Source organism: Capricornis sumatraensis, chromosome 15, assembly GCF_032405125.1.
Source record: "Capricornis sumatraensis isolate serow.1 chromosome 15, serow.2, whole genome shotgun sequence".
Taxonomy (NCBI): Eukaryota; Metazoa; Chordata; class Mammalia; order Artiodactyla; family Bovidae; genus Capricornis; species Capricornis sumatraensis.
In genome coordinates this window covers 27,369,303-27,390,207 of record NC_091083.1, presented here as the reverse complement: position 1 = coordinate 27,390,207, position 20,905 = coordinate 27,369,303, and the positions used below count along the sequence as shown (strand labels likewise).

General features: G+C 42.3%; 1 protein-coding gene across 1 annotated transcript in view; it reads left to right on the top strand.

Annotated features, from left to right (window-relative positions):
• Positions 1–20,905, top strand: part of C15H10orf67 (chromosome 15 C10orf67 homolog) — a 106,710-nt gene that overhangs the window by 26,098 nt on the left and 59,707 nt on the right. The window contains exons 6-8 of the mRNA XM_068986751.1: positions 11,515–11,670; positions 19,499–19,646; positions 20,723–20,781. Coding sequence (XP_068842852.1) covers positions 11,515–11,670; positions 19,499–19,646; positions 20,723–20,781 — 363 coding nt within the window. The remainder of the gene's footprint in view (positions 1–11,514; positions 11,671–19,498; positions 19,647–20,722; positions 20,782–20,905) is intronic.

Genomic DNA, 20,905 nt, shown 5'->3' with positions numbered 1-20,905 from the left:
TCAGTCACTAAATTGTGTAGGACTCTTTGTGACCCCATGGACTATAGCCCATCAGGGTCCTCTGTCCATGGGAATTCCCAGGCAAGAATACTGGAGTAGGTTGCCATTTCCTTCTCCAGAAACGTGCTTTTATAAGTCTTTGTGTCTTTAACAATTTCTGGGTCACTAATAAACTTTTAGTGTGTATCAAATGCTCAAAACATATATGGCAGAATAAGTGACTATTACTGGCGTGCTGCGATTCATGGGGTCACAAAGAGTCGGACACGACTGAGCTACTGAACTGAACTGAACTGAACTCTTTTCTATATACTTTTTGTATGTCTAGGAGTAGAAAACCCTGAAAGGATTAGATGCTTTATATGCATCAGTGTTTCATAAACATGTGCTGGTTAAATATGCTTAGTCAACAGTGTATTAATTGTGGTTCATTGGTTTATCTAATTAAATAATTATTTTATTTTATTTTAAATTTTAAAATCTTTAATTCTTACATGCGTTCCCAAACATGAACCCCCCTCCCACCTCCCTCCCCATAACATTATTTTAAAGATATGAAAGTGATTCTTTGAATCTTTGCTTTGGCTTGTTGGCATCACTTTGATCCATGACCTCAGACAGCTTTCCAAATCCTGGCCACCCAGTTTGTTAAGGCTTAGTCATAAGAAAGAAGAGTTGAAAAAACAGCCTGGATACATACACTTTTGGTTAAGAGGGAACTTTTGTTAATGTGAATGACTCTCTGCTGCCCTCTGGAGACCAGTTCAGGATAGAGGTCCAAGTGATTTTTCAGCTGTGGAACAAGGTTTTAAATCTATTTAAGAAGGCAATGGCACCCCACTCCAGTACTCTTGCCTGGAAAGTCCCATGGACGGAGGAGCCTGGTGGGCTACAGTCCATGGGATCGCGAGTTGGACACGACTGAGCGACTTCTCTTTGGCTTTTCGCTTTTGTGCATTGGAGAAGGAAATGGCAACCCACTCCAGTATTCTTGCCTGGAGAATCTCAGGGATGGGGGAGCCTGGTGGGCTGCCGTCTATGGGGTCGCACAGAGTCGGACACGACTGGAGCGACTTAGCAGCAGTAGCAACTATTAAAACAAATTCTTGTGTGCTATTATAGTACCTTATTTTCAGATAAAAGAAAATGTTTTGTTAAAACTTTATTTAGCTTTATTTAGTTAAAACTTTATTTAGCTTTAGCACTTTATTTAGCTTCTTTTGGTCCTGGAAATGTATCAGCTCTGATTCGGATAGGAAAACATATTACTTTAGGTCCCTCAGACACTGAGGGATTTAGAAGCAAACAAAACCCTTTAGAGATACTGGAGGAATAAAAGCTTGGGAGACTGCCACTAGCTTTCAAATCAATAAGCAATTTTTCCAACATCATTTATTGAATATCTCCGCCTTTTCTATTGATTTTTGATGTGTTCTGCATGTAAAATGATAAACTGAGGCATATTAAATTTTTGAGAGTTTGAGCAAAAATAAATAAGCTATGGGGTTGTATGCAGAGGGCTAAGGAATGAAGTCACTACTTTCTTATTGGGTATTTTTTTCTTCTGGAGGAAAATTCGGGCTAGATAGAGAGCCTTAGGGAACTGAGTGTTGAGGGGACTGTGGAGGAGAGGGTGTTGGAGGGATGTTTACACCGAGAAAGGACACAGAGGAGCGGAGGGAGGCCTGCGTAACCTATACATGCGTCGTTCTGCACAGACCTGATCTCTTTGAATCTGACATGGCTGGGGCTCCAGTTCTTTGTCGTAGGTGGCACTGGTGATGGAGCATTAGTTATAGAACCGTGAGTGGCAATGCTTGGGGAAACTTCCTCCTTTTCCCAGGGCAGATAATTAATGACAGTGAAAGCAGCTATCACTAATCGACTTATTTACGATGGCCCAGGCACTATGCAAAGTACTTCATGTGATTTTATATTTTTGCAGAAAGACAAAAAAGACTCATTAGGCTCAAATGGGTTGCAGGAAGATGTAAATTTTAATATCTAAGTTTTTATCTCAGTGCCTTCCTTTTTGGTGTGACTGTGATCAGCGTTCAGAAGGAAAGGTGGATGGGACTAACCCTCTTCTTCCACAAGTCCTCACTCGAATACTTGGATAAGACCCTAATATCTCATGTCTTCTCCCCTCTGGCTAAGCCACCATCTTCTGGAATGAAAATCACTATAAGTTGACTTCAAATATTCTCCCACGATATCTTCCTCATCAAATAATCACATCTTTTTTGGTAACTTTGAAGAGATCATTGAAAACAACTCTTAGTTCATTTTTCAGGACGACAACGCTTCTATGGATAGCAAGTAGTGGTGCTTATTTCAGGGACAGCATTTCAGGTTTGTCTTCTTCCATACTTCCTGAAATATGGATGAAGTTTCAAGGAAGAATTACCCAAATCCATTTCAAGGCTATTATGTTAAACATGAGTCTGTTAAAATGGTAAAATAGTAAAATTATAATTAAAAGTCTCTGAAGGGAGATAGTATGTATTCTTACAATAGAAGCCTTGCTGTGTTGTCATTGTCTTCTATTTTTGGAGGATTGCAGAGGTATAGAAGATCCCATTCTAATGAGAGCACTAACTTTAGATTCCGAATTTTGATGCAGCAAATACTATCCAGGTGTTAAATAATTTTTATTTCAGATTAAAAAAATTCCTAATGCAAAAAGATACCAATATTTTGTTGTTTGGAGGGGATTAAATTTTCTAGACTTTGGTTTATGAAACCAAGACAGGCTTCTGCCAAGGGCAGGGTGCATCCTCTTGGATCGCCAGTAATGCAATGGCCTGAATGAGGCTTTTGTTGAAAAGACAGCGAGAGAGAAAACTGCTTAGACGAAATGACAAGAAAATAAAGACTATAAAGAAAAGAGTTGCAAAATAGGTCATCTCATACTCACTATGACACAAGCTGTACAAAGCATCTTCCCCCTTAACTCTGCCCTTTCTCCTGAGTGATCACCCCCTTGCATCCTTGAGTGCGAGCAGCAGGATGTGGGCACCCTTGTGATTAGGGTGTCCTTCTACCTCCAGATGCTGGGAGAGCATCTTTCTTATGCAAGGTTGATTTTCTGCTTTCAAGGAGACAGAAAGGAGGGTCAGAGTGTCCCTCTTGCATTGACCATTTCTTAAGTAACTTTAGTTCAAAATAATCAATATGCCATGAAGGCACATTTTAGGGCTGGTTGCACTGGTCCTCCAACAAAGGATGATGAAATTTTGACAAGTGTAGGGAAAATGGGGACAAGACAGGGAAGTGGCCCACGTGACATCACAGAGGCAATTAAGTTTCAGGGCACAGCCAGGGAACTGCCAGTCCTTTGGTATAAGAGGGCTGAGAAAATGGTGAGAGCTGATATAGGAAAGGGAACCCATGGAATTTTTTTTTTAAGTCTTTATTGAATTTGTGACACAATATTGTTTTTGTTTTGTGTTTTGGTTTTTTGGCCATGAGACATGTGGGATCTCAACTCCCCGACCAGGGATCAAACGCACAGACCCTGCATTGGAAGGCAAAATTTTAGCCACTGGACATCCAGAGAAGTCCATGGAACTTATATTTTATCTCAAAGACATCAAATAATCATCATAGAATTCTAAGCAGCTTTTTGTGTGAATTAATTTTTACTGGAGTATAGATGATTTAGAGTGTTGTGTTACTTTCTGCTGTACAGCAAAGTGAATCTGTTATATTGTACATACACATATATCCACTCCTTTTTGGATTCTTTCCTCATACAGGCCATTCCAGAGTATTGAGTAGAGTTCCCTGTGCTGTACAGTAGATTCTTACTAATTATCTATGTTATATGTATTATGTATGTTTTTGTGCGTGTGTGTATATGGCAACCCCAATCTCCTTGTTTATTCCTCCGCTCTGCTCCACAAGCAGCTTTCATGACCTGCTTTAGGTTTGCAAACCTGAGAGAGAACTGTTACTGGAGTATTTATGGGACTTGATAAATAATACTTGTCCTCCCCACTCAGGTTCTGGACCTGGTGAAATAAAGTCAGGGAGCCAGCAGACAGAGGTCATCTGCTTCGCTGATAAAACAGGCTATGCTATGCTGTACCGAAACCCAGAATCTGGCAGATTAACTCCCCTCACAGGCAGAATTGGGCTGGGGTGGTCTCTATCTGCCAGGGCAGAGCATCGGCTCTCCAAAGAGAAAGGCAAGGGGCAGGAGACTGCCAAGATGTGACCATGTTCCTTCTGCTCAGGTTTTAATCAGATAAATGGAGGCATCACTCCACGTGGAAGGAAACAACATTATTTAGGTTTTTCTTCTTCTCTTAACACATTGAACTTAACCACTTAGCCTGTGACCAACTAGGCGTGTGTCTGAGCCTTAGAGGATGTGGAGAGGAAAGCCCTGCTCCCACCTTCAGGATGCAGATCCCCCAGGACCATCCCCCGCTCCTCTGGGCATCCTGAGACCACTGGTGCCCTGGAAGATTCATAACTGGGTTAGAAAGTGCCTCACTTACATTAAACTCCAAGGTCACTTTGCTCCCCATACTGAGAATTTACCTCCTGGTCTGTTTCTCACCCCAGATTATGTCCAGCTGTGTTGACCAATATTATCTGTCAAGAGGTTGTACCTGTGAGGTCAAATAAAATCATAAAATTATTCTAATAATAAAAAACCAACAGCTATATCCCAGAGTTGAATATGAACAACTTACTTTCAATTGCCAAAGGAAAAATATTAAATTTTCTTGTAAAACCAAAAGAATGAAAGTCCAAAATAAAGTTTTCTTGCCATCGTGAACTAAAATACCAAAGACGCACCCCTGCAGCCTTCCCCCTCGCTGTTCCCTGCATCAGAGCCAAGTTCTCAGGGTGCATTGCAGTCAGGAGATGGGCCACATGAAGGGAGGATGGAGTGGATGTCAGTGCATCAGGCACCACAGGCTTTCCTCCTGCCAGAGGAAGGGGCTGTACTATGGAAAGGAGATGAGCCATCGTCAATGCTGCGGTGTTGGACAGGAGAGGAAGGTATTGGTGTGAATGTATGTTGTTTAGATGTAGATATTGTATTAGGAGCAATTGTATTAAGAGATAGAGAACCAATAGGATGTATGGAGAAGAGATGGAGATTTAAGAAATTGGCTCCTGTGGTTGTAGAGGCTGGCAAATCTGAAATCTGAAAGGAGATTGACAGGTTGGTGACCCAGGGAAGAACTGATGTTACAGCTCAAGTCTGAAGACACTCTGAGAATTCCATCTTCCCTGGGAATCTCAGTCTTTCTCCCAAGGTCTTCAACTGATTGGATAAGGCCCACCCACCATACAGAGGGTAATCTGCTTTCAGTTCAGTTCAGTTCAGTTCAGTTGCTCAGTCGTGTCCAACTCTTTGCGACCCTATGAATCGCACCACGCCAGGCCTCCCTGTCCATCACCAACTCCTGGAGTTCACTCAGACTCAAGTCCATCGAGTCAGTGATGCCATCCAGCCATCTCATCCTCGGTCGTCCCCTTCTTCTCCTGCCCCCAATCCCTCCCAGCATCAGAGTCTTTTCCAATGAGTCAACTCTTCACATAAGGTGGTCAAAGTACTGGAGTTTCAGCTTCAGCATCATTCCTTCCAAAGAAATCCCAGGGATGATCTCCTTCAGAATGGACCGGTTGGAATCTGCTTTACTCAAAGTCTAATAATGTAAATGTTAATCTCATATAAAAAATACCCTCACAGCAATATCTAGGCTGGTGTTTGACTAAATCTGTGGCTACTAGAAAAGGACCCAGGCTCAACCCCTGTCCTCCCTTTTGGGCTGCAAGTCTAAGGGAGGCCAGAGCTGGGAAAGTTCAGATTTGATGTGTAAGAGTAGGCTGAATAGGCAGAAAGAAAAACACCAATACAGTATACTAACACATATATATGGAATTTAGAAAGATGGCAATGATGACCCTGTATGCAAGACAGCAAAAAAGACACAGATATGTATAACGGACTTTTGGACTCAGAGGGAGAGGGAGAGGGTGGGATGATTTGGGAGAATGGCATTGAAACATGTATACTATCATGTAAGAATCGAATCACAAGTCTATGTCCGATGAAAGATACAGCATGCTTGGGGCTGGTGCACGGGGATGACCCAGAGGGATGTTGTGGGGAGGGAGGTGGGAGGGGGGTTCATGTTTGGGATCGCATGTACACCCGTGGTGGATTCATGTCAATGTATGGCAAAACCAATACAGTATTACAAAGTAAAATGAAGTAAAAATAAAAAGTTAAAAAAAAAAAAGAGTAGGCTGAATAGGAATTTGGGACTTTGAGGGTGTTTTTTGTTTTTTTTTTTTTGGCTTGCGCTTCTTTCCTTTCTTCATTACTTTCTTTCTTTTATTCAACATGGTTATTACTATCTAAGAGTTAAAAAAAAAAAAAAGCCATGGCACTTTCCTGAGAGTTCTTCTAAGAGGTTGAAACATGAGACAGGAGATTTGAAGGGGTGGTGAAAAAAAAAACAAACCTGCTTTCTGCTTACCTCCTCTTGAGCCCAGCTCATTTAGTACTCATAAAACATCAGAAACATTCCTGGAGATGAAGAGAAATGAATCCAGTGTGTTTGGGCCTTACAATTACTTTATGAAATGTCAAAAAGTGAAACTTTCTGTTCTTTTAAAGAACTGTGCCCTTCCTCCCTTCACCCCACTCCCACCCCCACCCTGAAGTCCAGAGGGGCTGAGCACATCCTAAAGGCAGGCTGGCCCCAGTGATGCCAAGTGTGTACAGCATCACAGCACAGTTTCTGGTGGGACTTTTTAATGTTTTTATTTATTTTTATTTTTGGTTGTACTGGATCTTTGTTGCTGCTCAGACTTTAGTTTGGGCAAGCAGGGGCTACTCTCTGGTTGTCATACACAAGCCTCTCATTGAGGTGGTTTCTCCTGCTGTGGAGCACAGGCTTCAGGGCATGCAGGCTTCAGTAGTTGTGGTGCAAGGGCTTAGTTGCCGCTCGACACGTGGGATAGTCATGGATCAGAGATTGAACCCACGTGTCCTGCATTGGCAGGTGGACTCCCTACCACTGAACCACTGGGAAACCCCAGCAGGCAAATTCTCTACCACTGAGCCATAAGGAAGCCCCCTGGTGGGATTTTTTTTTAATATTTATTTATTTGGCTGTGTCTGGTTTTTGTTGAGGCTTGCAGAATCTTTCTTTGCAGCACACTGGAAGCTTTAGTTGTGGTGCACATGGGTTCCATTTACTGCTCCTGGGCTGCAGAGCACGCGGGCTTTGGTAGTTGTAGCATGTAGGCTCAGTTGCCCCAAGGCATATGGAACCTTCGTTCCCCAACCGGGGATTGAACCCACATCTCCTACATTGCAAGGCAGATTCTTAACCACTGGACCACCAGAGAAGTCCCATGGTAGGATTTTAAATGAGCTCCCAGTGGCTTTTGTCATGTTATCAAGGAGACGACTCAGCCAGTTTATCAGAAGCATCTTTGTTAGGGCTTCCCAGGTGGCACAGTGGTAAAGAACCTGCCTGCCAGTGCAAGAGACCCAAGAGACGTGGGTTTGATCCCTGGGTCTGGAAGATACCCTGGAGAGGGAAATAGCTACCCATTCCAGTATTCTTGCCTGGAAAATTCCATGGACTGAGGAGGAGCCTGGTGGGCCATAGTACATGGGGTCTCAAAGAGTCAGACATGGCTGAGCACGCATGCACACATGCTAGAGGAAGCACTATAATTCACAGTCACATCACACGCCCTGGTGACTCAGATGGTAAAGAATCTGCCTTTAAAGCAGTAGACCAGGGTTTGATCCATGGGCTTGGGAGATTCCCTGGAGGAGGGCTTGGCAACCCATTCCAGTATTCTTGTCTGGAGAATCCCATGGACAGAGGAGCTATAGTCCATGGGTCACAAAGAGTGGGACATATCTGAAGCAACTGAGCGCATGCGCACTGACACACACACGCGCGCACACACACACATGCGCGCGCACACACACACATGCGCGCGCACACACACACACAGGTGGATATGCCTGATGAACAGGCACATTGTTGCCTGATTGAGATGCAAAAATCCTCAACAAATTACTAGTAAATCAAATTCAACATTTTCCATTTTACAGATGATAAAACGAACCCAGAGAACTTAAGAAACTTGTTCAAGAAAACAAAGCTACTGCTAAGTGGCAGATTCATCTGCAGACCCAAGCCAACCTATTCTAATGCCTTTCAGAAGATTGACAAGTAAGAGCTTAATAGGCGGCCTAGAAATTCCAAATGCATGGAGACCTGTGGTCCCACAGTACTCCTGAGAAATTGCGTGCTGAGTATCAGCACTGATAAAATTCCCAGTCTGGTGAGGGAAGGGGAGAGAAGGCCAGCAAAAGTCAGGGATGCTATTTTGTCCATCATGTTAAGGGAGTTAGACTTAAGCCTGTGAGGACAAGAAGCACTGCATTTTAGAAAGATCAGTTCAGTCACAGGGTGCATGCAGATCAGCTGGAGAGGACAAAAGAAGAGTCAGGGAAGTCCGTGTGCTGCACAGCAGATTCTCATCAGTGATCTGTGCTGCACAGCAGATTCTCATTGGTGATCTGTGCTGCACAGCAGATTCTCATTGGTGATCTGTTTTGTGCATATATCACTAGTGTATATGTGTCCAATCCCAATCTCCCGATTCCTCTCAGGGCTCTGTGGTAACCTAAGTGAAAGTCACTCAGTCGTGTCTGACTCCTTGCGACCCCATGGACTATACAGTGAAGGGGATTCTCCAGGCCAGAATACTGGAGTGGGTAGCCTTTCCCCTCTCCAGGGGCTCTTCGCAACCCAGGGATCGAACCCAGGTCTCCCGCATTGCAAGTGGATTTTTACCAGCTGAGCCACAAGGGAAGCCATGGTGACCTAAATGAGAAGGAAATCCAAAAAAAGAGGGATAAATGTATTTGTATAGCTAACTCACTTCGCTGTACAGCAGAAACTAACACAACATTGTAAAGCGTCTACACTCCAATAAAAATTAATTTTTAAAATTTAGATAGGTATTTTAAAAAAAGAAGGAGGAAGTGAATTCAGAGATAATGCATCAGTGCAAGTGAACAAGACAGAGTCTGACTGTAACCGAATGGGACCCTATGGGGCCTTTCTGGAACAGACCCCCTCCCCCATGTCCTCTGCTGCAGCTCATCTCTGAAGCACCCGGATAACAGTATCTAATGCACACTTCCTGAGCTATTAAACAGATGCTAAAACCTTCACCAAATGGGAGCTGTTAACTACTTAAAGACCAGGAGCACACAGCCTGCCGGCCTCCTGGATCCTAAGGAATAATAATATTAATCCCCGTGACACCTCCCAGTTACCATCAACCAATCTGAGAATTTTGCACAAGCTGATTGCACACCCCGGGGCTCCCCTCCCTCACCTGGCCTTTAAAAATACCTTGCTGGGGAATTCCCTGGCAGTCCAGTGGTTAGGGCTCTCTGCTTTCACTGCTAGGGGCCAGGGTTCAGTTCCAGGTTGGGGAACTAAGAGCCCACAAACTGTGCACAGCATTGTCAAACAAATAAATACATTTTTTTAAAAAAAAACTGTTGAAACCCATTGGGGAGTTCAGGCTTTTGAGCATTAACTGTGCTGGACTCCTTGCTTGGCATTTAATAATAAACACTGAACTTTCCTTTACCACAACCTGGTATCAGCAGATTGTGTGTGCTAAGTCGCTTCAGTCGTGTCCAACTCTTTGCAACCCCCGGGACTGTAGCCCTCCAGGCTCCTCTGTCCATGGGATTCTCCAGGCAAGAATACTGGAGTGGGTTGCCATGCCCTCTTCCAGGGGATCTTCCTGACCAGGGATCAGACCCAGGTCTCCTAAAGAACTGCAGGCAGATTCTTTACCATTTGAGCCACCAGGGAAGGCTGATGTCAGTAGATTGGCAGGCTCAAATTTTGGTGGTAACATCAAGGCAGTGGATCAGGAAAGGAGAGAAGTAGGTTCAGGAGTGACTGAGAGGTCCATTGAACAGATTTGGTGAGTTAGTGAGGGAATAGAAGGTGCTTAAAATGACAGAAAATGGGTTTCTGGCTTGGGCTGATGTTAATGGGAGAGGCAGAGAGGAGAGTGAAGATGGGGACCTCTGTTTGGACCTGTTGATTTTGAGATGCCCAGGACCTTACACTCAGGGCACCAGCGGGGTAAGTGTCTTAACCTCTGCAGAGCATTTAAGCTGGAGACATAAAACAGAGTAGATGTGAAGAATAGACCTACATACTCAGTGCTGTTCTCTAGAATCACCCAATTAAAAAACGAATGTTGTCATATGCTTATTCTGTTTTCACTCTTTCAAACTCTACCGCATGTTCATTCACTGCTTTTTTTCATTAGTGAGGTATAGACTGGCAGTTATTTGGGGTGTGCCGTGCAGGCTGTTCTCCAGTTTTGGCGAGCAGGGGCTACTCTCTAGTTGTGGTGTGCGGGCTTCTCACGGCAGTGACTTCTGTTGTGCAACGTGGGCTCTCGGGTGTGTGGGCTTCATCGGTTGTGGCACATGGGCTCAGTAGTTGTGACTCCTGCGCTGTAGGACCCAGCTCAGTTGCTCCGCAGCGTGTGGGATTGTCCCAGAAATGGAACCCGTGTCTCCTGCATTGACAGGCAGATTCTCTACCATGGAGCCACTAGGGATGCCCTAGCTTGACTCTTAAATGCTACCCGGATATAATTTTATTCTTCCCAGTCTGCCAGGATTCATCATATAATATTAGAACAATTTTAGTTTTTAAATTTAACTCTTTAAAATACAATATTATGTATATTAGCAGATATGATTAAGTTTTACTATGTTTATTGTAAGTCCATGTGTCCAGATATATTAGTAATAAAAAATTCTTCCATAATTCCCAAAAGAGTCCAAAATGGACAAAATGCTTTTGCATGTCTGTGTTGAAAATGAGATTTTTATATATTGGAAGTAAATAGCAGCATCCATTTTATAGCATTTTCCTTGCTTTGATTTTGTGACACAGTTCTTCAGAGTCCTGCCTGTGAATAGGCTAGCACCTCAATGCTTAAAATAGGTTCAAGAAATGGTTCTACTTTTTTTCCACCTCTCCATTCCAAACCATCGAAGGAATTAGTTGCACCACTGAAGTATATTTCTTTTCTGTTTTACATAGTCAAATTTTTTGCTAGTTTCCTTTCTAGAGAAAGAGCGAAGTAGGACATTCACAGTCATGACGTAGATTTATTGCTAAGGCTTTTACTACTATTATTATTGGCAGACTATATTATCACTATATTATTATTGACAGATACAGTCCGTGTAAGACATTGTGCTTCGTCTCTTACAGGATAATAGTGTGCTGTAGTGCCATTGACACTTTTAGTGTATTGGTCAATATAAACATCAAAATTTACTAAAACTTGCATGCAAGTTGCAAAAATAAAACAACTCAACAAGACAGGAGCGTAAATAAAACATGAAATGGTCTCTGCTGGTGCTAGCATAGTATCTGACTAGTATCTTTCTCCCCCCAGCAATACTTTGAGGTGGAAGAAGAGAAGACATCCCTGCATGACGCAATGACTGTCAAAATGAACATTTTGTCAAAAAGACTGAGGGAGAAAGAAGAAGTCATTAAGGAATTAAGAGACGAACTAGATCAATATGAAGAATGTGGATTTCAAAAAGTTGTAAGTTTCACGGCAAAGAATAATTTATGTTAATATATGTAAATGAAGTTACAGCTGTCTAAAAAGCTCGGGTTTGGAATAAAGGGACGACAGTGGATGCATCTTGGGTATCTTCTTCACAAAATAAGACAGTTCAACCCTTTTTTTGCTCAATAACATAGTCTAGAAAACCCATAATAATTATAAATAGGAGCAGTATAATTGTTCTCAATTTTTATTTGTAAGGGAAATAAAATAACCTATCTTCCACCCTAGAAAAGCATGTAAATACATTTTTGTTTTAATACAGAAGAGTCCCACCCTTTTTTTTCAGTCCAATTAATCTGAAAGACACAAAACAATCTCAAGTCAGAGGCTTTCAAGAAACCAGCTTGTAACAGGATGACCTTCCACAGAAATGTCAAGAAGGAAAATTCTCAGAGGAGTTTCGCCCTGTTCTCCCTGTTGTAATGGGAGCCAGGAGCTGCTTTACTGCTCCAAGGACTGAAGAGAACAAACGTGGGGAGAGAGAGAAAGCCGAAAGGAGAGCTTAACTACCTGTTGAGGAGATGAATGAGAAGGAACTTGAAACTGTGGACCCTGAATACAAGTTTGTTTTAATCCCCAATCAACTCAAATAGCCATAGTGGGGTTTTCATACTAGATGCTGAGAGCAAGAAGTAGGCTGTGTGAGTAGGAGAGGTGGCCAGAGAAGCCAGAGGGTCAGCCTGCTGAGTGCCAGCTGGCAGGGGCACTTCCTCAGCTCAGCTCAGTCTCCCGGTGAGGGGCAGAGGCTCACCCGGAGCACGCAGCTGGCAAATGCTCACGTGGCATGGAAACCAGGGTCCATCCGAACCCAAAGTCCCACGTAAGGAGGTAGCTCTTTCCTCTGTATAGAGTAAGATTAAAGGTTGCAATATACATGTATATATATGTACACATACACACACACACACACACATAGGGTTGGCCAAAAAGGTTTGGGTTTTTCCATAGAATGTTATGGAAAACCCAAATTAACATCTTGGCCAACCCAATATATACACTCTTATAACTTATATATTTCTTATATGTACATTATATTATTATAATGGATTATAGTATTACAGTATATATATAAAAATCAATACAACATATATAATTATTATAATTATAATTAAATGTATAGTGATCCCTGTGTATGAAAGTGGAAGTTACTCAGTCGTGTGCGACTCTTTGCAACCCCTTGGACTATACAGTCCATAGTATTCTCTAGGCCAGAATACTGGAATGGGTAGCCTTTCCCTTCTCCAGGGGATCTTCCCAACCCAGGGGTAGAACCTAGGTCTCCTGCGCTGCAGGTGGATTCTTTACCAGCTGAGCCACAAGGGAAGCCCAAGAACACTGCAGTGGGGAGCCCATCCCTTCTCCAGAGGATCTTCCTGACCCAGGAATAGAACCAGGGTCTCCTGCATTGTAGGTGGATTCTTTACCTGAGCTATCAGGGAAGCCTTGGTCACTAAGTGTGTACCACTAAGTATACATCATTTAGTGTACATCACTAAGTGTACGTTAGTGTATATCCCTAAGTGTACATCACTAAGTGTATATCACTAACTGTACATTACTTACTGTATATCCCTAAGTGTACATTACTTAGTGTATATCCCTAAGTGTACATCACTAAGTGTATAGTGTAGATACACATAAATATTGACTCATGTGTGTATGTGTGTATGTACATGTATATATACACATATATATGTATGTCTATATACAGATATATATATATGGGAAAACTCTGAGAAGTAATGCATCAAAATGTGAATGCTAGGAAGAAACACTTCCAGGTTCCAGGTTGCTGGGCTATTTAAGTGCAATCCTTGGTTTATCTAAGTCCCACAGTAGTATTCTTACTTAAAACCCTCAAAGTTAGAAAAGATAAGGAATTGAACTTGCACCATTCTAAAGGACTTTGTTTACTAACTGGGGAAAGAATACTTTGTTTAATCTATTAGAATTCTCTGTGTTCTACAAAAACAACAACAACAAAACAAAACAAAAAAGAATTCTCTATGTTCTAAAAAAAACAGAGCATCTTCTAAGCAATTTAGTATTAAGTATTCTTATCATCAGAGAAGGCAATGGCACTCCACTCCAGTACTCTTGCCTGGAAAATCCCATGGACAGAGGAGCCTGAAAGGCTGCAGTCCATGGGGTCACTGAGGGTCAGACACGACTGAGCGACTTCACTTTCACTTTTCACTTTCATGCATTGGAGAAGGAAATGGCAACCCACTCCAGTGTTCTTGCCTGGAGAATCCCAGGGACAGGGGAGCCTGGTGGGCTGCTGTCTATGGGGTCGCACAGAGTCGGACACGACTGAATCGACTTAGCAGCATTCTTATCATAGATCTAATATAATTGAATATTATTTCTTTTTACATATTCTGATCGCCTTGGAGGAAGAGACATCCAATTTTTGAATTTACTTTTCTTATCTTGGATCTACATTTACTCTTAGTTTTTTGGAGAAAATAATTTAATAGAATTATTAGTAGAAAATTTAATAGAAAAGTTGTAATACTTTTGGCTTTTACTCCTGCCCTTGACTAACGATATCCATCATTGATTAGCAAGGCAATTTTGATCCAATTATTTCCCCACTTGTGAAATGAAAAGTGATCTCTGCCTAGCCAACAGTGTTATGAGGAAGATTTGTTGTGAACCTGAATCGCTGTGAGTATTTTGAAGAAAGGCATGCATATAAATTCTAGTTATCATGATGGGGAAATACACAAGTCCTTACTACCATCTGGTTTACTGTTGAAAATATCCCAGTTCTGTAATTGAGCTTCCAACACGAGGTCTTTCTTGGTGTGTTTACACCTCCGATTGTCCTCAGCCTGTTAACTGGTCTGTCTGGACATCCTGGGTAAAGATCAAGATGAGGTGGGCGGGGCTTGGTGAGGACCACAGGAAGCGGGAGGGTCCACCCCTGCTGTTGTATAAGCGGGTGTTCTCTGCATCTGGTGACATTCTGAGGACCTTGGTGGTGGTTGTCGTGCCCAACTCTTTGTGACCCCATGGATTGCAGCATGCCTATCCTTCACTGTCTCCCATAGTTTACTCAGACATGTTCATTGAGCCAGTGATGCCATCCAACTATCTCATCCTCCATCACCCCCTTCTCCTCTGCCCTCAGTCTTTCCCAGCATCAGGGTCTTTTCCAGTAAGTCAGCTCTTTGTATCACATGGCCAAAGTATTGGAGCTTCACCTTCAGCATCAGTCCTTCCATTGAATATTCAGGGTTGATTTCCTTTAAGATTGCCTGGTTTGATCTCTCTGCTGTCCAAGGGACTCTCAAGAGTCTTCTCCAGCAGAAGACCTTGGTTGTTTCACTGTAATTTGTCTCCATGGACACCACATCAGTATTGCTGTAAACAACTTAAGATTTGAGGAAGGTGAGACTCCTGATTAACTGAGTGTATACATTTTCCCCAGCACCAGAGGACCCTAGTGAAACAGCATGCTAAGGCAATGCAGAGCAGGGCTAGTGTACCTTTTGGCAGGATGGACATGAACACTGCAAAAGCAGGCTATATATATTTTTTAAAAAATCTGAAATTTCTCTTAAAAAATCTTCTAAGAGCTAGCTTTCCTAGAACTCCATGCCTCTCAAGTTCTAGGTGAAGTCACTCAGTCACGGCCAACTCTTTGCGACCCCATAGACTGTAGCCTGCCAGGCTCCTCCACCCATGGGATTTTCCAGGCAGGAGTATTAGAGTGGGTTGCCATTTCCTTCTACAAGGGATCTTCCTGACCCAGGGATCGGATCCGGGTCTCTCGCGTTGCAGGTGGATTCTTTACCGTCTGAGCCGCCAGAGAAGCCCTAAGTTTGAAATTTCATCTAATACGACTGCTCCCTCTAGCGGTATAAAAAGCTCAATACAGCAAGTATCTGAAATTATATTTGGAAAACCAAATTTGGAGAAACAATTAGAAATTCTCAAAGCAGCAGTTGAAATAACTCACAAAAACAACTTGAAATAAGCAAATTGAATAAACAATAAGAGAACACTCTAGTTTGTTCTTCCTCATAGTCTGATCACATAAATTACTTCATCGTTACTAGTCATAATCTCTCTCCAGATTGTTTTAGAGTAAAATCTAAGAATGACAGGAAAAGGAAGGTTTAGTAAACATCTAGCTTAGCTTATATTTATGACAAGATGGAAATCAGAAAAAGGAATCTCATCAAGTTACAGAAGCCTCATCTCTCCAGGTCAGAACATCCTTAATGTTGAATTTTCCCCGAGAGGGCTTCACTTGGTGTCTCAGATGGTAAAGAGTCTGCCTGCAATGCAGGAAACCCAAGTTCAGCCTCTGGGTTGGGAAGATCCCCTGGAGAAGGAAATCGCAATCCACTCCAGTATTCTTGCCTGGAAAATACCATGGATGGAGGAGCCTGGCGGGCTACAGTCCACAGGGTTGAAAAGAGTCAGACATGCCTGAGCGACTAACACACACACACACATTCAAGGGCTGAGTGTCTTTTCAGGCTCTGTGAACCCCCTCAATGAGTTAATGGTACTCTGCTATAGTCTGCAGCTTGCCGTGCTATATGCTGATAAATCCATTCAAGAATTGCTGAAGAAGCTAGCTGGTCAGGGTAGTGTGCCTGTGTGTCTGTGTACCCACGCACACGCCTGTGTGCTTCAATTGCAATTAGAGTTGTTTTGAAAAGACTTCATTTTTCTTTCCTACCCCAACATGGATGAGCTATGCAACCATCATGCCCACCCATCCCCGCCACCCCCAATACGTAAACACGACTGTTTGTTGCTGACAGTTTTGAAACAGAGCCGTCATTCAAGAGCGGCAGCTCTGCAGGGCTGCACTGCCCCAGTGGGCCGCTCTGTTGGCTGTCACTCACTGGGAAAGCACCTGCTCGTCTCTGTGACTGCCACACAGCATGGGCATGCAGCGGAAAACCCTACCCCCACCCCCAGCATCAAACTGAGATGTCCAAACACTGTACACAGAGCCTGCAGAAGTGAGACGCCAGTGTGGCAAAAGGGAGACTGCTGGGAAGGCACCTGCGATGCCCCAAACAGTGCTTCTTTCTCAGCCTCTGTTGACTTTCTGTGTGTATGGGTCACCTGCCGCTCCTGTTAAGATATAGATTCAGACAGGTCTGAATTGGGGCCGGAGATTCTGCATTTTCAAAAAGCTCCCAGGTGATGCCGAGGCTCCTGGTCCTTGGACCACGTTTGGAGTAGTGAGGCTGTGGAGAACATCCATTTCCAGAAATGGTTCTTTCACTACTGTTTGGGATTCTGAGGCCTTGGGCAGGGATACTGCACATCCTGTGGCTGTTCACAAGAGAAATAGCATGTAAGTCGGCACTTGGAAATCCTAGCATCCACTGCATGATAGAAGAACTCTAAATTGACAAGTTCCTTTATAAATTTTAAATCCCAGAGTGACCATGGATCGCACTGCAGACTGTCTTGAGCAATGATGTAGCTTTAAATAGCTTTAACTAGTTAACCACCTTTTAATGATCTCCATCCTTCTTAACTTCGGTTTATTAACGCAGCTTGTTTTAAAGAAGTCTCGTGGTTTCAGTGAGCCCAAGCTAGTGGTGTGGGCAGATGGTAGGAGAAACACCACCACAAAACCTGCCACTCAGAGTGTAACAGATGACCGCAGCCGCCCAGAACTATCCCTTTGTTCATTTTGCTAATGAGTGTCCCCATTGCTGTGGGAATCTGAATAGTTAATTACTTGCAGTTCCTGCAGCTGACAGATGGTGGGGACAGAGCTGTAGGTTGACCTCTCAGGAACTGGGGCTGTCCATGGATTTGTGGGAGGGGAGAAACCCTTGAGTTGCAAGTGTTGCCTTGTTTCTTGCTTTTCTACGAGACTTTTAGAAAACCCATTTAGGTGCTAGCTGCCACCTCTTGTAAATTTTACACTTCATCTGATCATTCAAATAGTTCTCATTTAGTTTATTATAATGGATGCTCACGTAATCCACAATGGATGTTCATTTTCTGCCACTGTTAGGAAATGTACATTTAAGCCAATTAAGGCAAACGCTGTTGGCTTTTTAAAAAGCTTTTTCAGTCTAGAAATTCACTGTTTGATGTTCTCAAGTTGAACCACGTGGGACAAGAAAATAATGACTGGGATTCTTTCTTATTAAGAAAATAGTGTTATTAGTTATTTGTTAGTTCTCATGAGCTAAGAATGAATTGGGCTTAAATAATTTAAGTGGAATGGTGAATCAAAATCATGAAGATTCACAACTGGGCTTAGCGCAAAATTTAACGTCATCATTATAAACATTAAGTCTGGTATAACTGACTTCATTAAAAAGTCCCTTGTTGTTTTTCAAGAGTTTATTCATGTACTATAAAACATGATAGCTACATATTTTTCTTCTGAACCATTATGATGACCACAGAGGAAATCTTTTTTTAATAATTTACTTTCAGTTATCTCTAAAGTTAAATAAAAGTATACTTTCCAAAGGACACTAGTTATACTGGGAGGAAAGACTTTTTGGGAGGAATGATTTTGTTTTTGAGGAGAGGAGATTTTATCCTTATGTATTTGCAATCATGGCATTGCTACTAAAAGAATAGCTTATAATTAATCTGAAAATTAAAGTTTAAAAGTATTTCTAGTGTCCATATTGATTTTGAACAAAGGTGTATAAATACTTCTGTCTCTTTTAATGTAATAATACAATGACTTTCAAGCATGTTCTTTATTATTTTGAGATTGCATAATCAGTTTAATATTTTACCATCATGAAATATAAAGTTTTGCATCAGCTTCTCCAACTCATTACATCTTAATTTTAAAAAGAAGTGCAGCAAGTAAAATCTAGACAGCCATAAGCAAGTATGGTCAGATGTTTTCAATAGCTTTGAAACAGAGGAGAAGAAGAAAAGAAGAGTCGCTGTCCCAATAAGCTTCTATTGCGTAAGAAAAAGCGTCTCCGTAATGGACATGGCAAGATTTAAACAAAAGACGCACATAATAAAAATGTAAATGAGTTTGCTTTACCAAAACTATAACTTTAAAGTCTTTTGTTGTAAGTTATCCTGAAACCTTCTTACAAGGTAATCACTGTTTGCATAGAGATTTAAACCGAAGTCTTCAATAGCATTCAACGCCTGCACAGTCCCAGTGTGACAGGCATGCAAAGCCACGTTAATGTTCAGAATATGAATTGCCTCTGGGTGGCTCCTCCACCAAGCAGAAAACCCAACTGTGTGGATATCCGTGTGCCTGATGGGCTCCATGCGGCTCCCAGCCTGGAAACGTCACCACTTTGACATGCGGTGTGCTCCTCTTGACACTGGCAGCGCTGACACTGGGAAATGCCACAAAGGCAACAAGCCCCCCTCCTTAGCCGTGCACTCTGCCCCCGCCCCCGCCCGCACCCCCTTCCCCCGGCGCTGCTGCCGGTCCGCGGGCTCCCCAGCCTGCCTGGTTACAGCAGCACTTCAGACGCACACAGAGGGAAGTGTGGGTGGAGGGGCCCCAGCTGCCTCCCCGGACGCAGCCTCCATGATGAATTGACCTGAATGATGAGGGCACACAAACAGTATGATATGCATTATTGCTGTCAATAAACTGTCCCCATGTGCTGTGGTCTTTGTACAGAAGGTACTGCAGCCTTTCTTCCAGCAAGCTCTATTTTACTCTCCTTCCCTTTTTACTATTCATATTATAAGTGTGTAATAGAATTCAGAAAATTATATGATAGCTCTTCTGTATCTGTATTGTCTCGTCTTGCATATTTAAATCCTTGGCTCCCTGCTTAGAAATATGGAATTCTCCCTCTTTTAGGATTCTTTTATCAAAGAGAGCAGCCCTCTGAGAGCAACTCTAGAAAAGGAAAACTTGGAGTTCAAAATGGAAAATGAGAGACTGCTTCAAGTCATTTCAGAACTCGAAGAAGAAATCCAGCTCAGTGTAAAAGAAAATTCAGTATTAGGTAACATTTTAGAGTCATTTTTGAGAAAACTCTATACACTGGGCACGTTTATAAAATTCATGGCCATCCTTGTCTTTTTCAAACATGTGTTTGTTACCAAACCATATTTACATTTAAAATACCAGCTTGTTAGCCACTTCTAATTTTCATTCTTTTCTTGGGACAGGAATTGGTCATACTCCCCTAGCCATGCCTTTTTAACTCAGGGTGGTTGTTTTTAAATCGAAGCATTGGCCTTTGAAAAATGTGCTCATCAGTGCTCAATATCACTTAGAAATATCATCAATATTAAACAAAATTTCATGTGCTTGATCTAAAACCTAAAATTTCTAACATTTTCATATTTGAACATATATATTGAGGTGTGCTTTGTGAAGAAACAGAATTGGCCCTTCAGGAAAATATGCTCCTACTTACTACTTTATCTTCAATTTTTGGCACAAATTTTAAGTACAGATTTCCATCTGTTGACCCTATGCCCCCTTCTTACATACCATAAACATTGGTAAACATTGCATTTAAATCATTGAAGTTGGATTGCTTTAAAGCATTTACAGGCACTGCTATCATTGTATTTATGTTAGTTATACAGTTTTGCCCTTTGAGTAGGCAATATAAAGTTTGTAGCGAAACATTAATAAAATCAGATATGGGGCAGTGTTTCTTGGCTGTAAGTTACACCAGGCCAGTGTAGTTTCATTTCTCTCCTGATGTGTAATAATGCGTCTTCAGGTTTTGGTAGTTCTTACAAAGTCCATAAAGTGCCACCTGCTAAAGCAGTTTGTATTGGCTGTGACTAAAAGCAAAAATGTCCCTTGCTAGACTCGATGAAAAGCTTTCAGCCTTCAGCCACACTTGGATCTTGAACTTAGTTCTTAATCCCTATCTGACCAGCCGTCTGAACAGCAGGAAGAAGGCTGTGAATGTCAAGGGCAGTTGTGAAGGTCGTAGTCCTGCTAGGACTTGCGTCCACCATGCCTGCCAGCAGTGTATAGCCTGCCCTGAAGCAGGCAGATTGAATACAGGGCCATAAGCTTGTAATTTCATGGTTGGCCTCTCTCTCCTTTTGTTTACAGAAGATGAAATTATAAGTCTGAAAGAGATAGCAGAAAAGGATCATAAAACTATTCAAAAGGTACTGTAACTTTTTCACATTGATGAATGACTCTTTTCAATGGAAATATCAGCATAATTAATGAAATAACACTATGCCCCCGCCTTGTCTTGTGATGTCGAGAAAAGCTGATTCCTGTATTTAG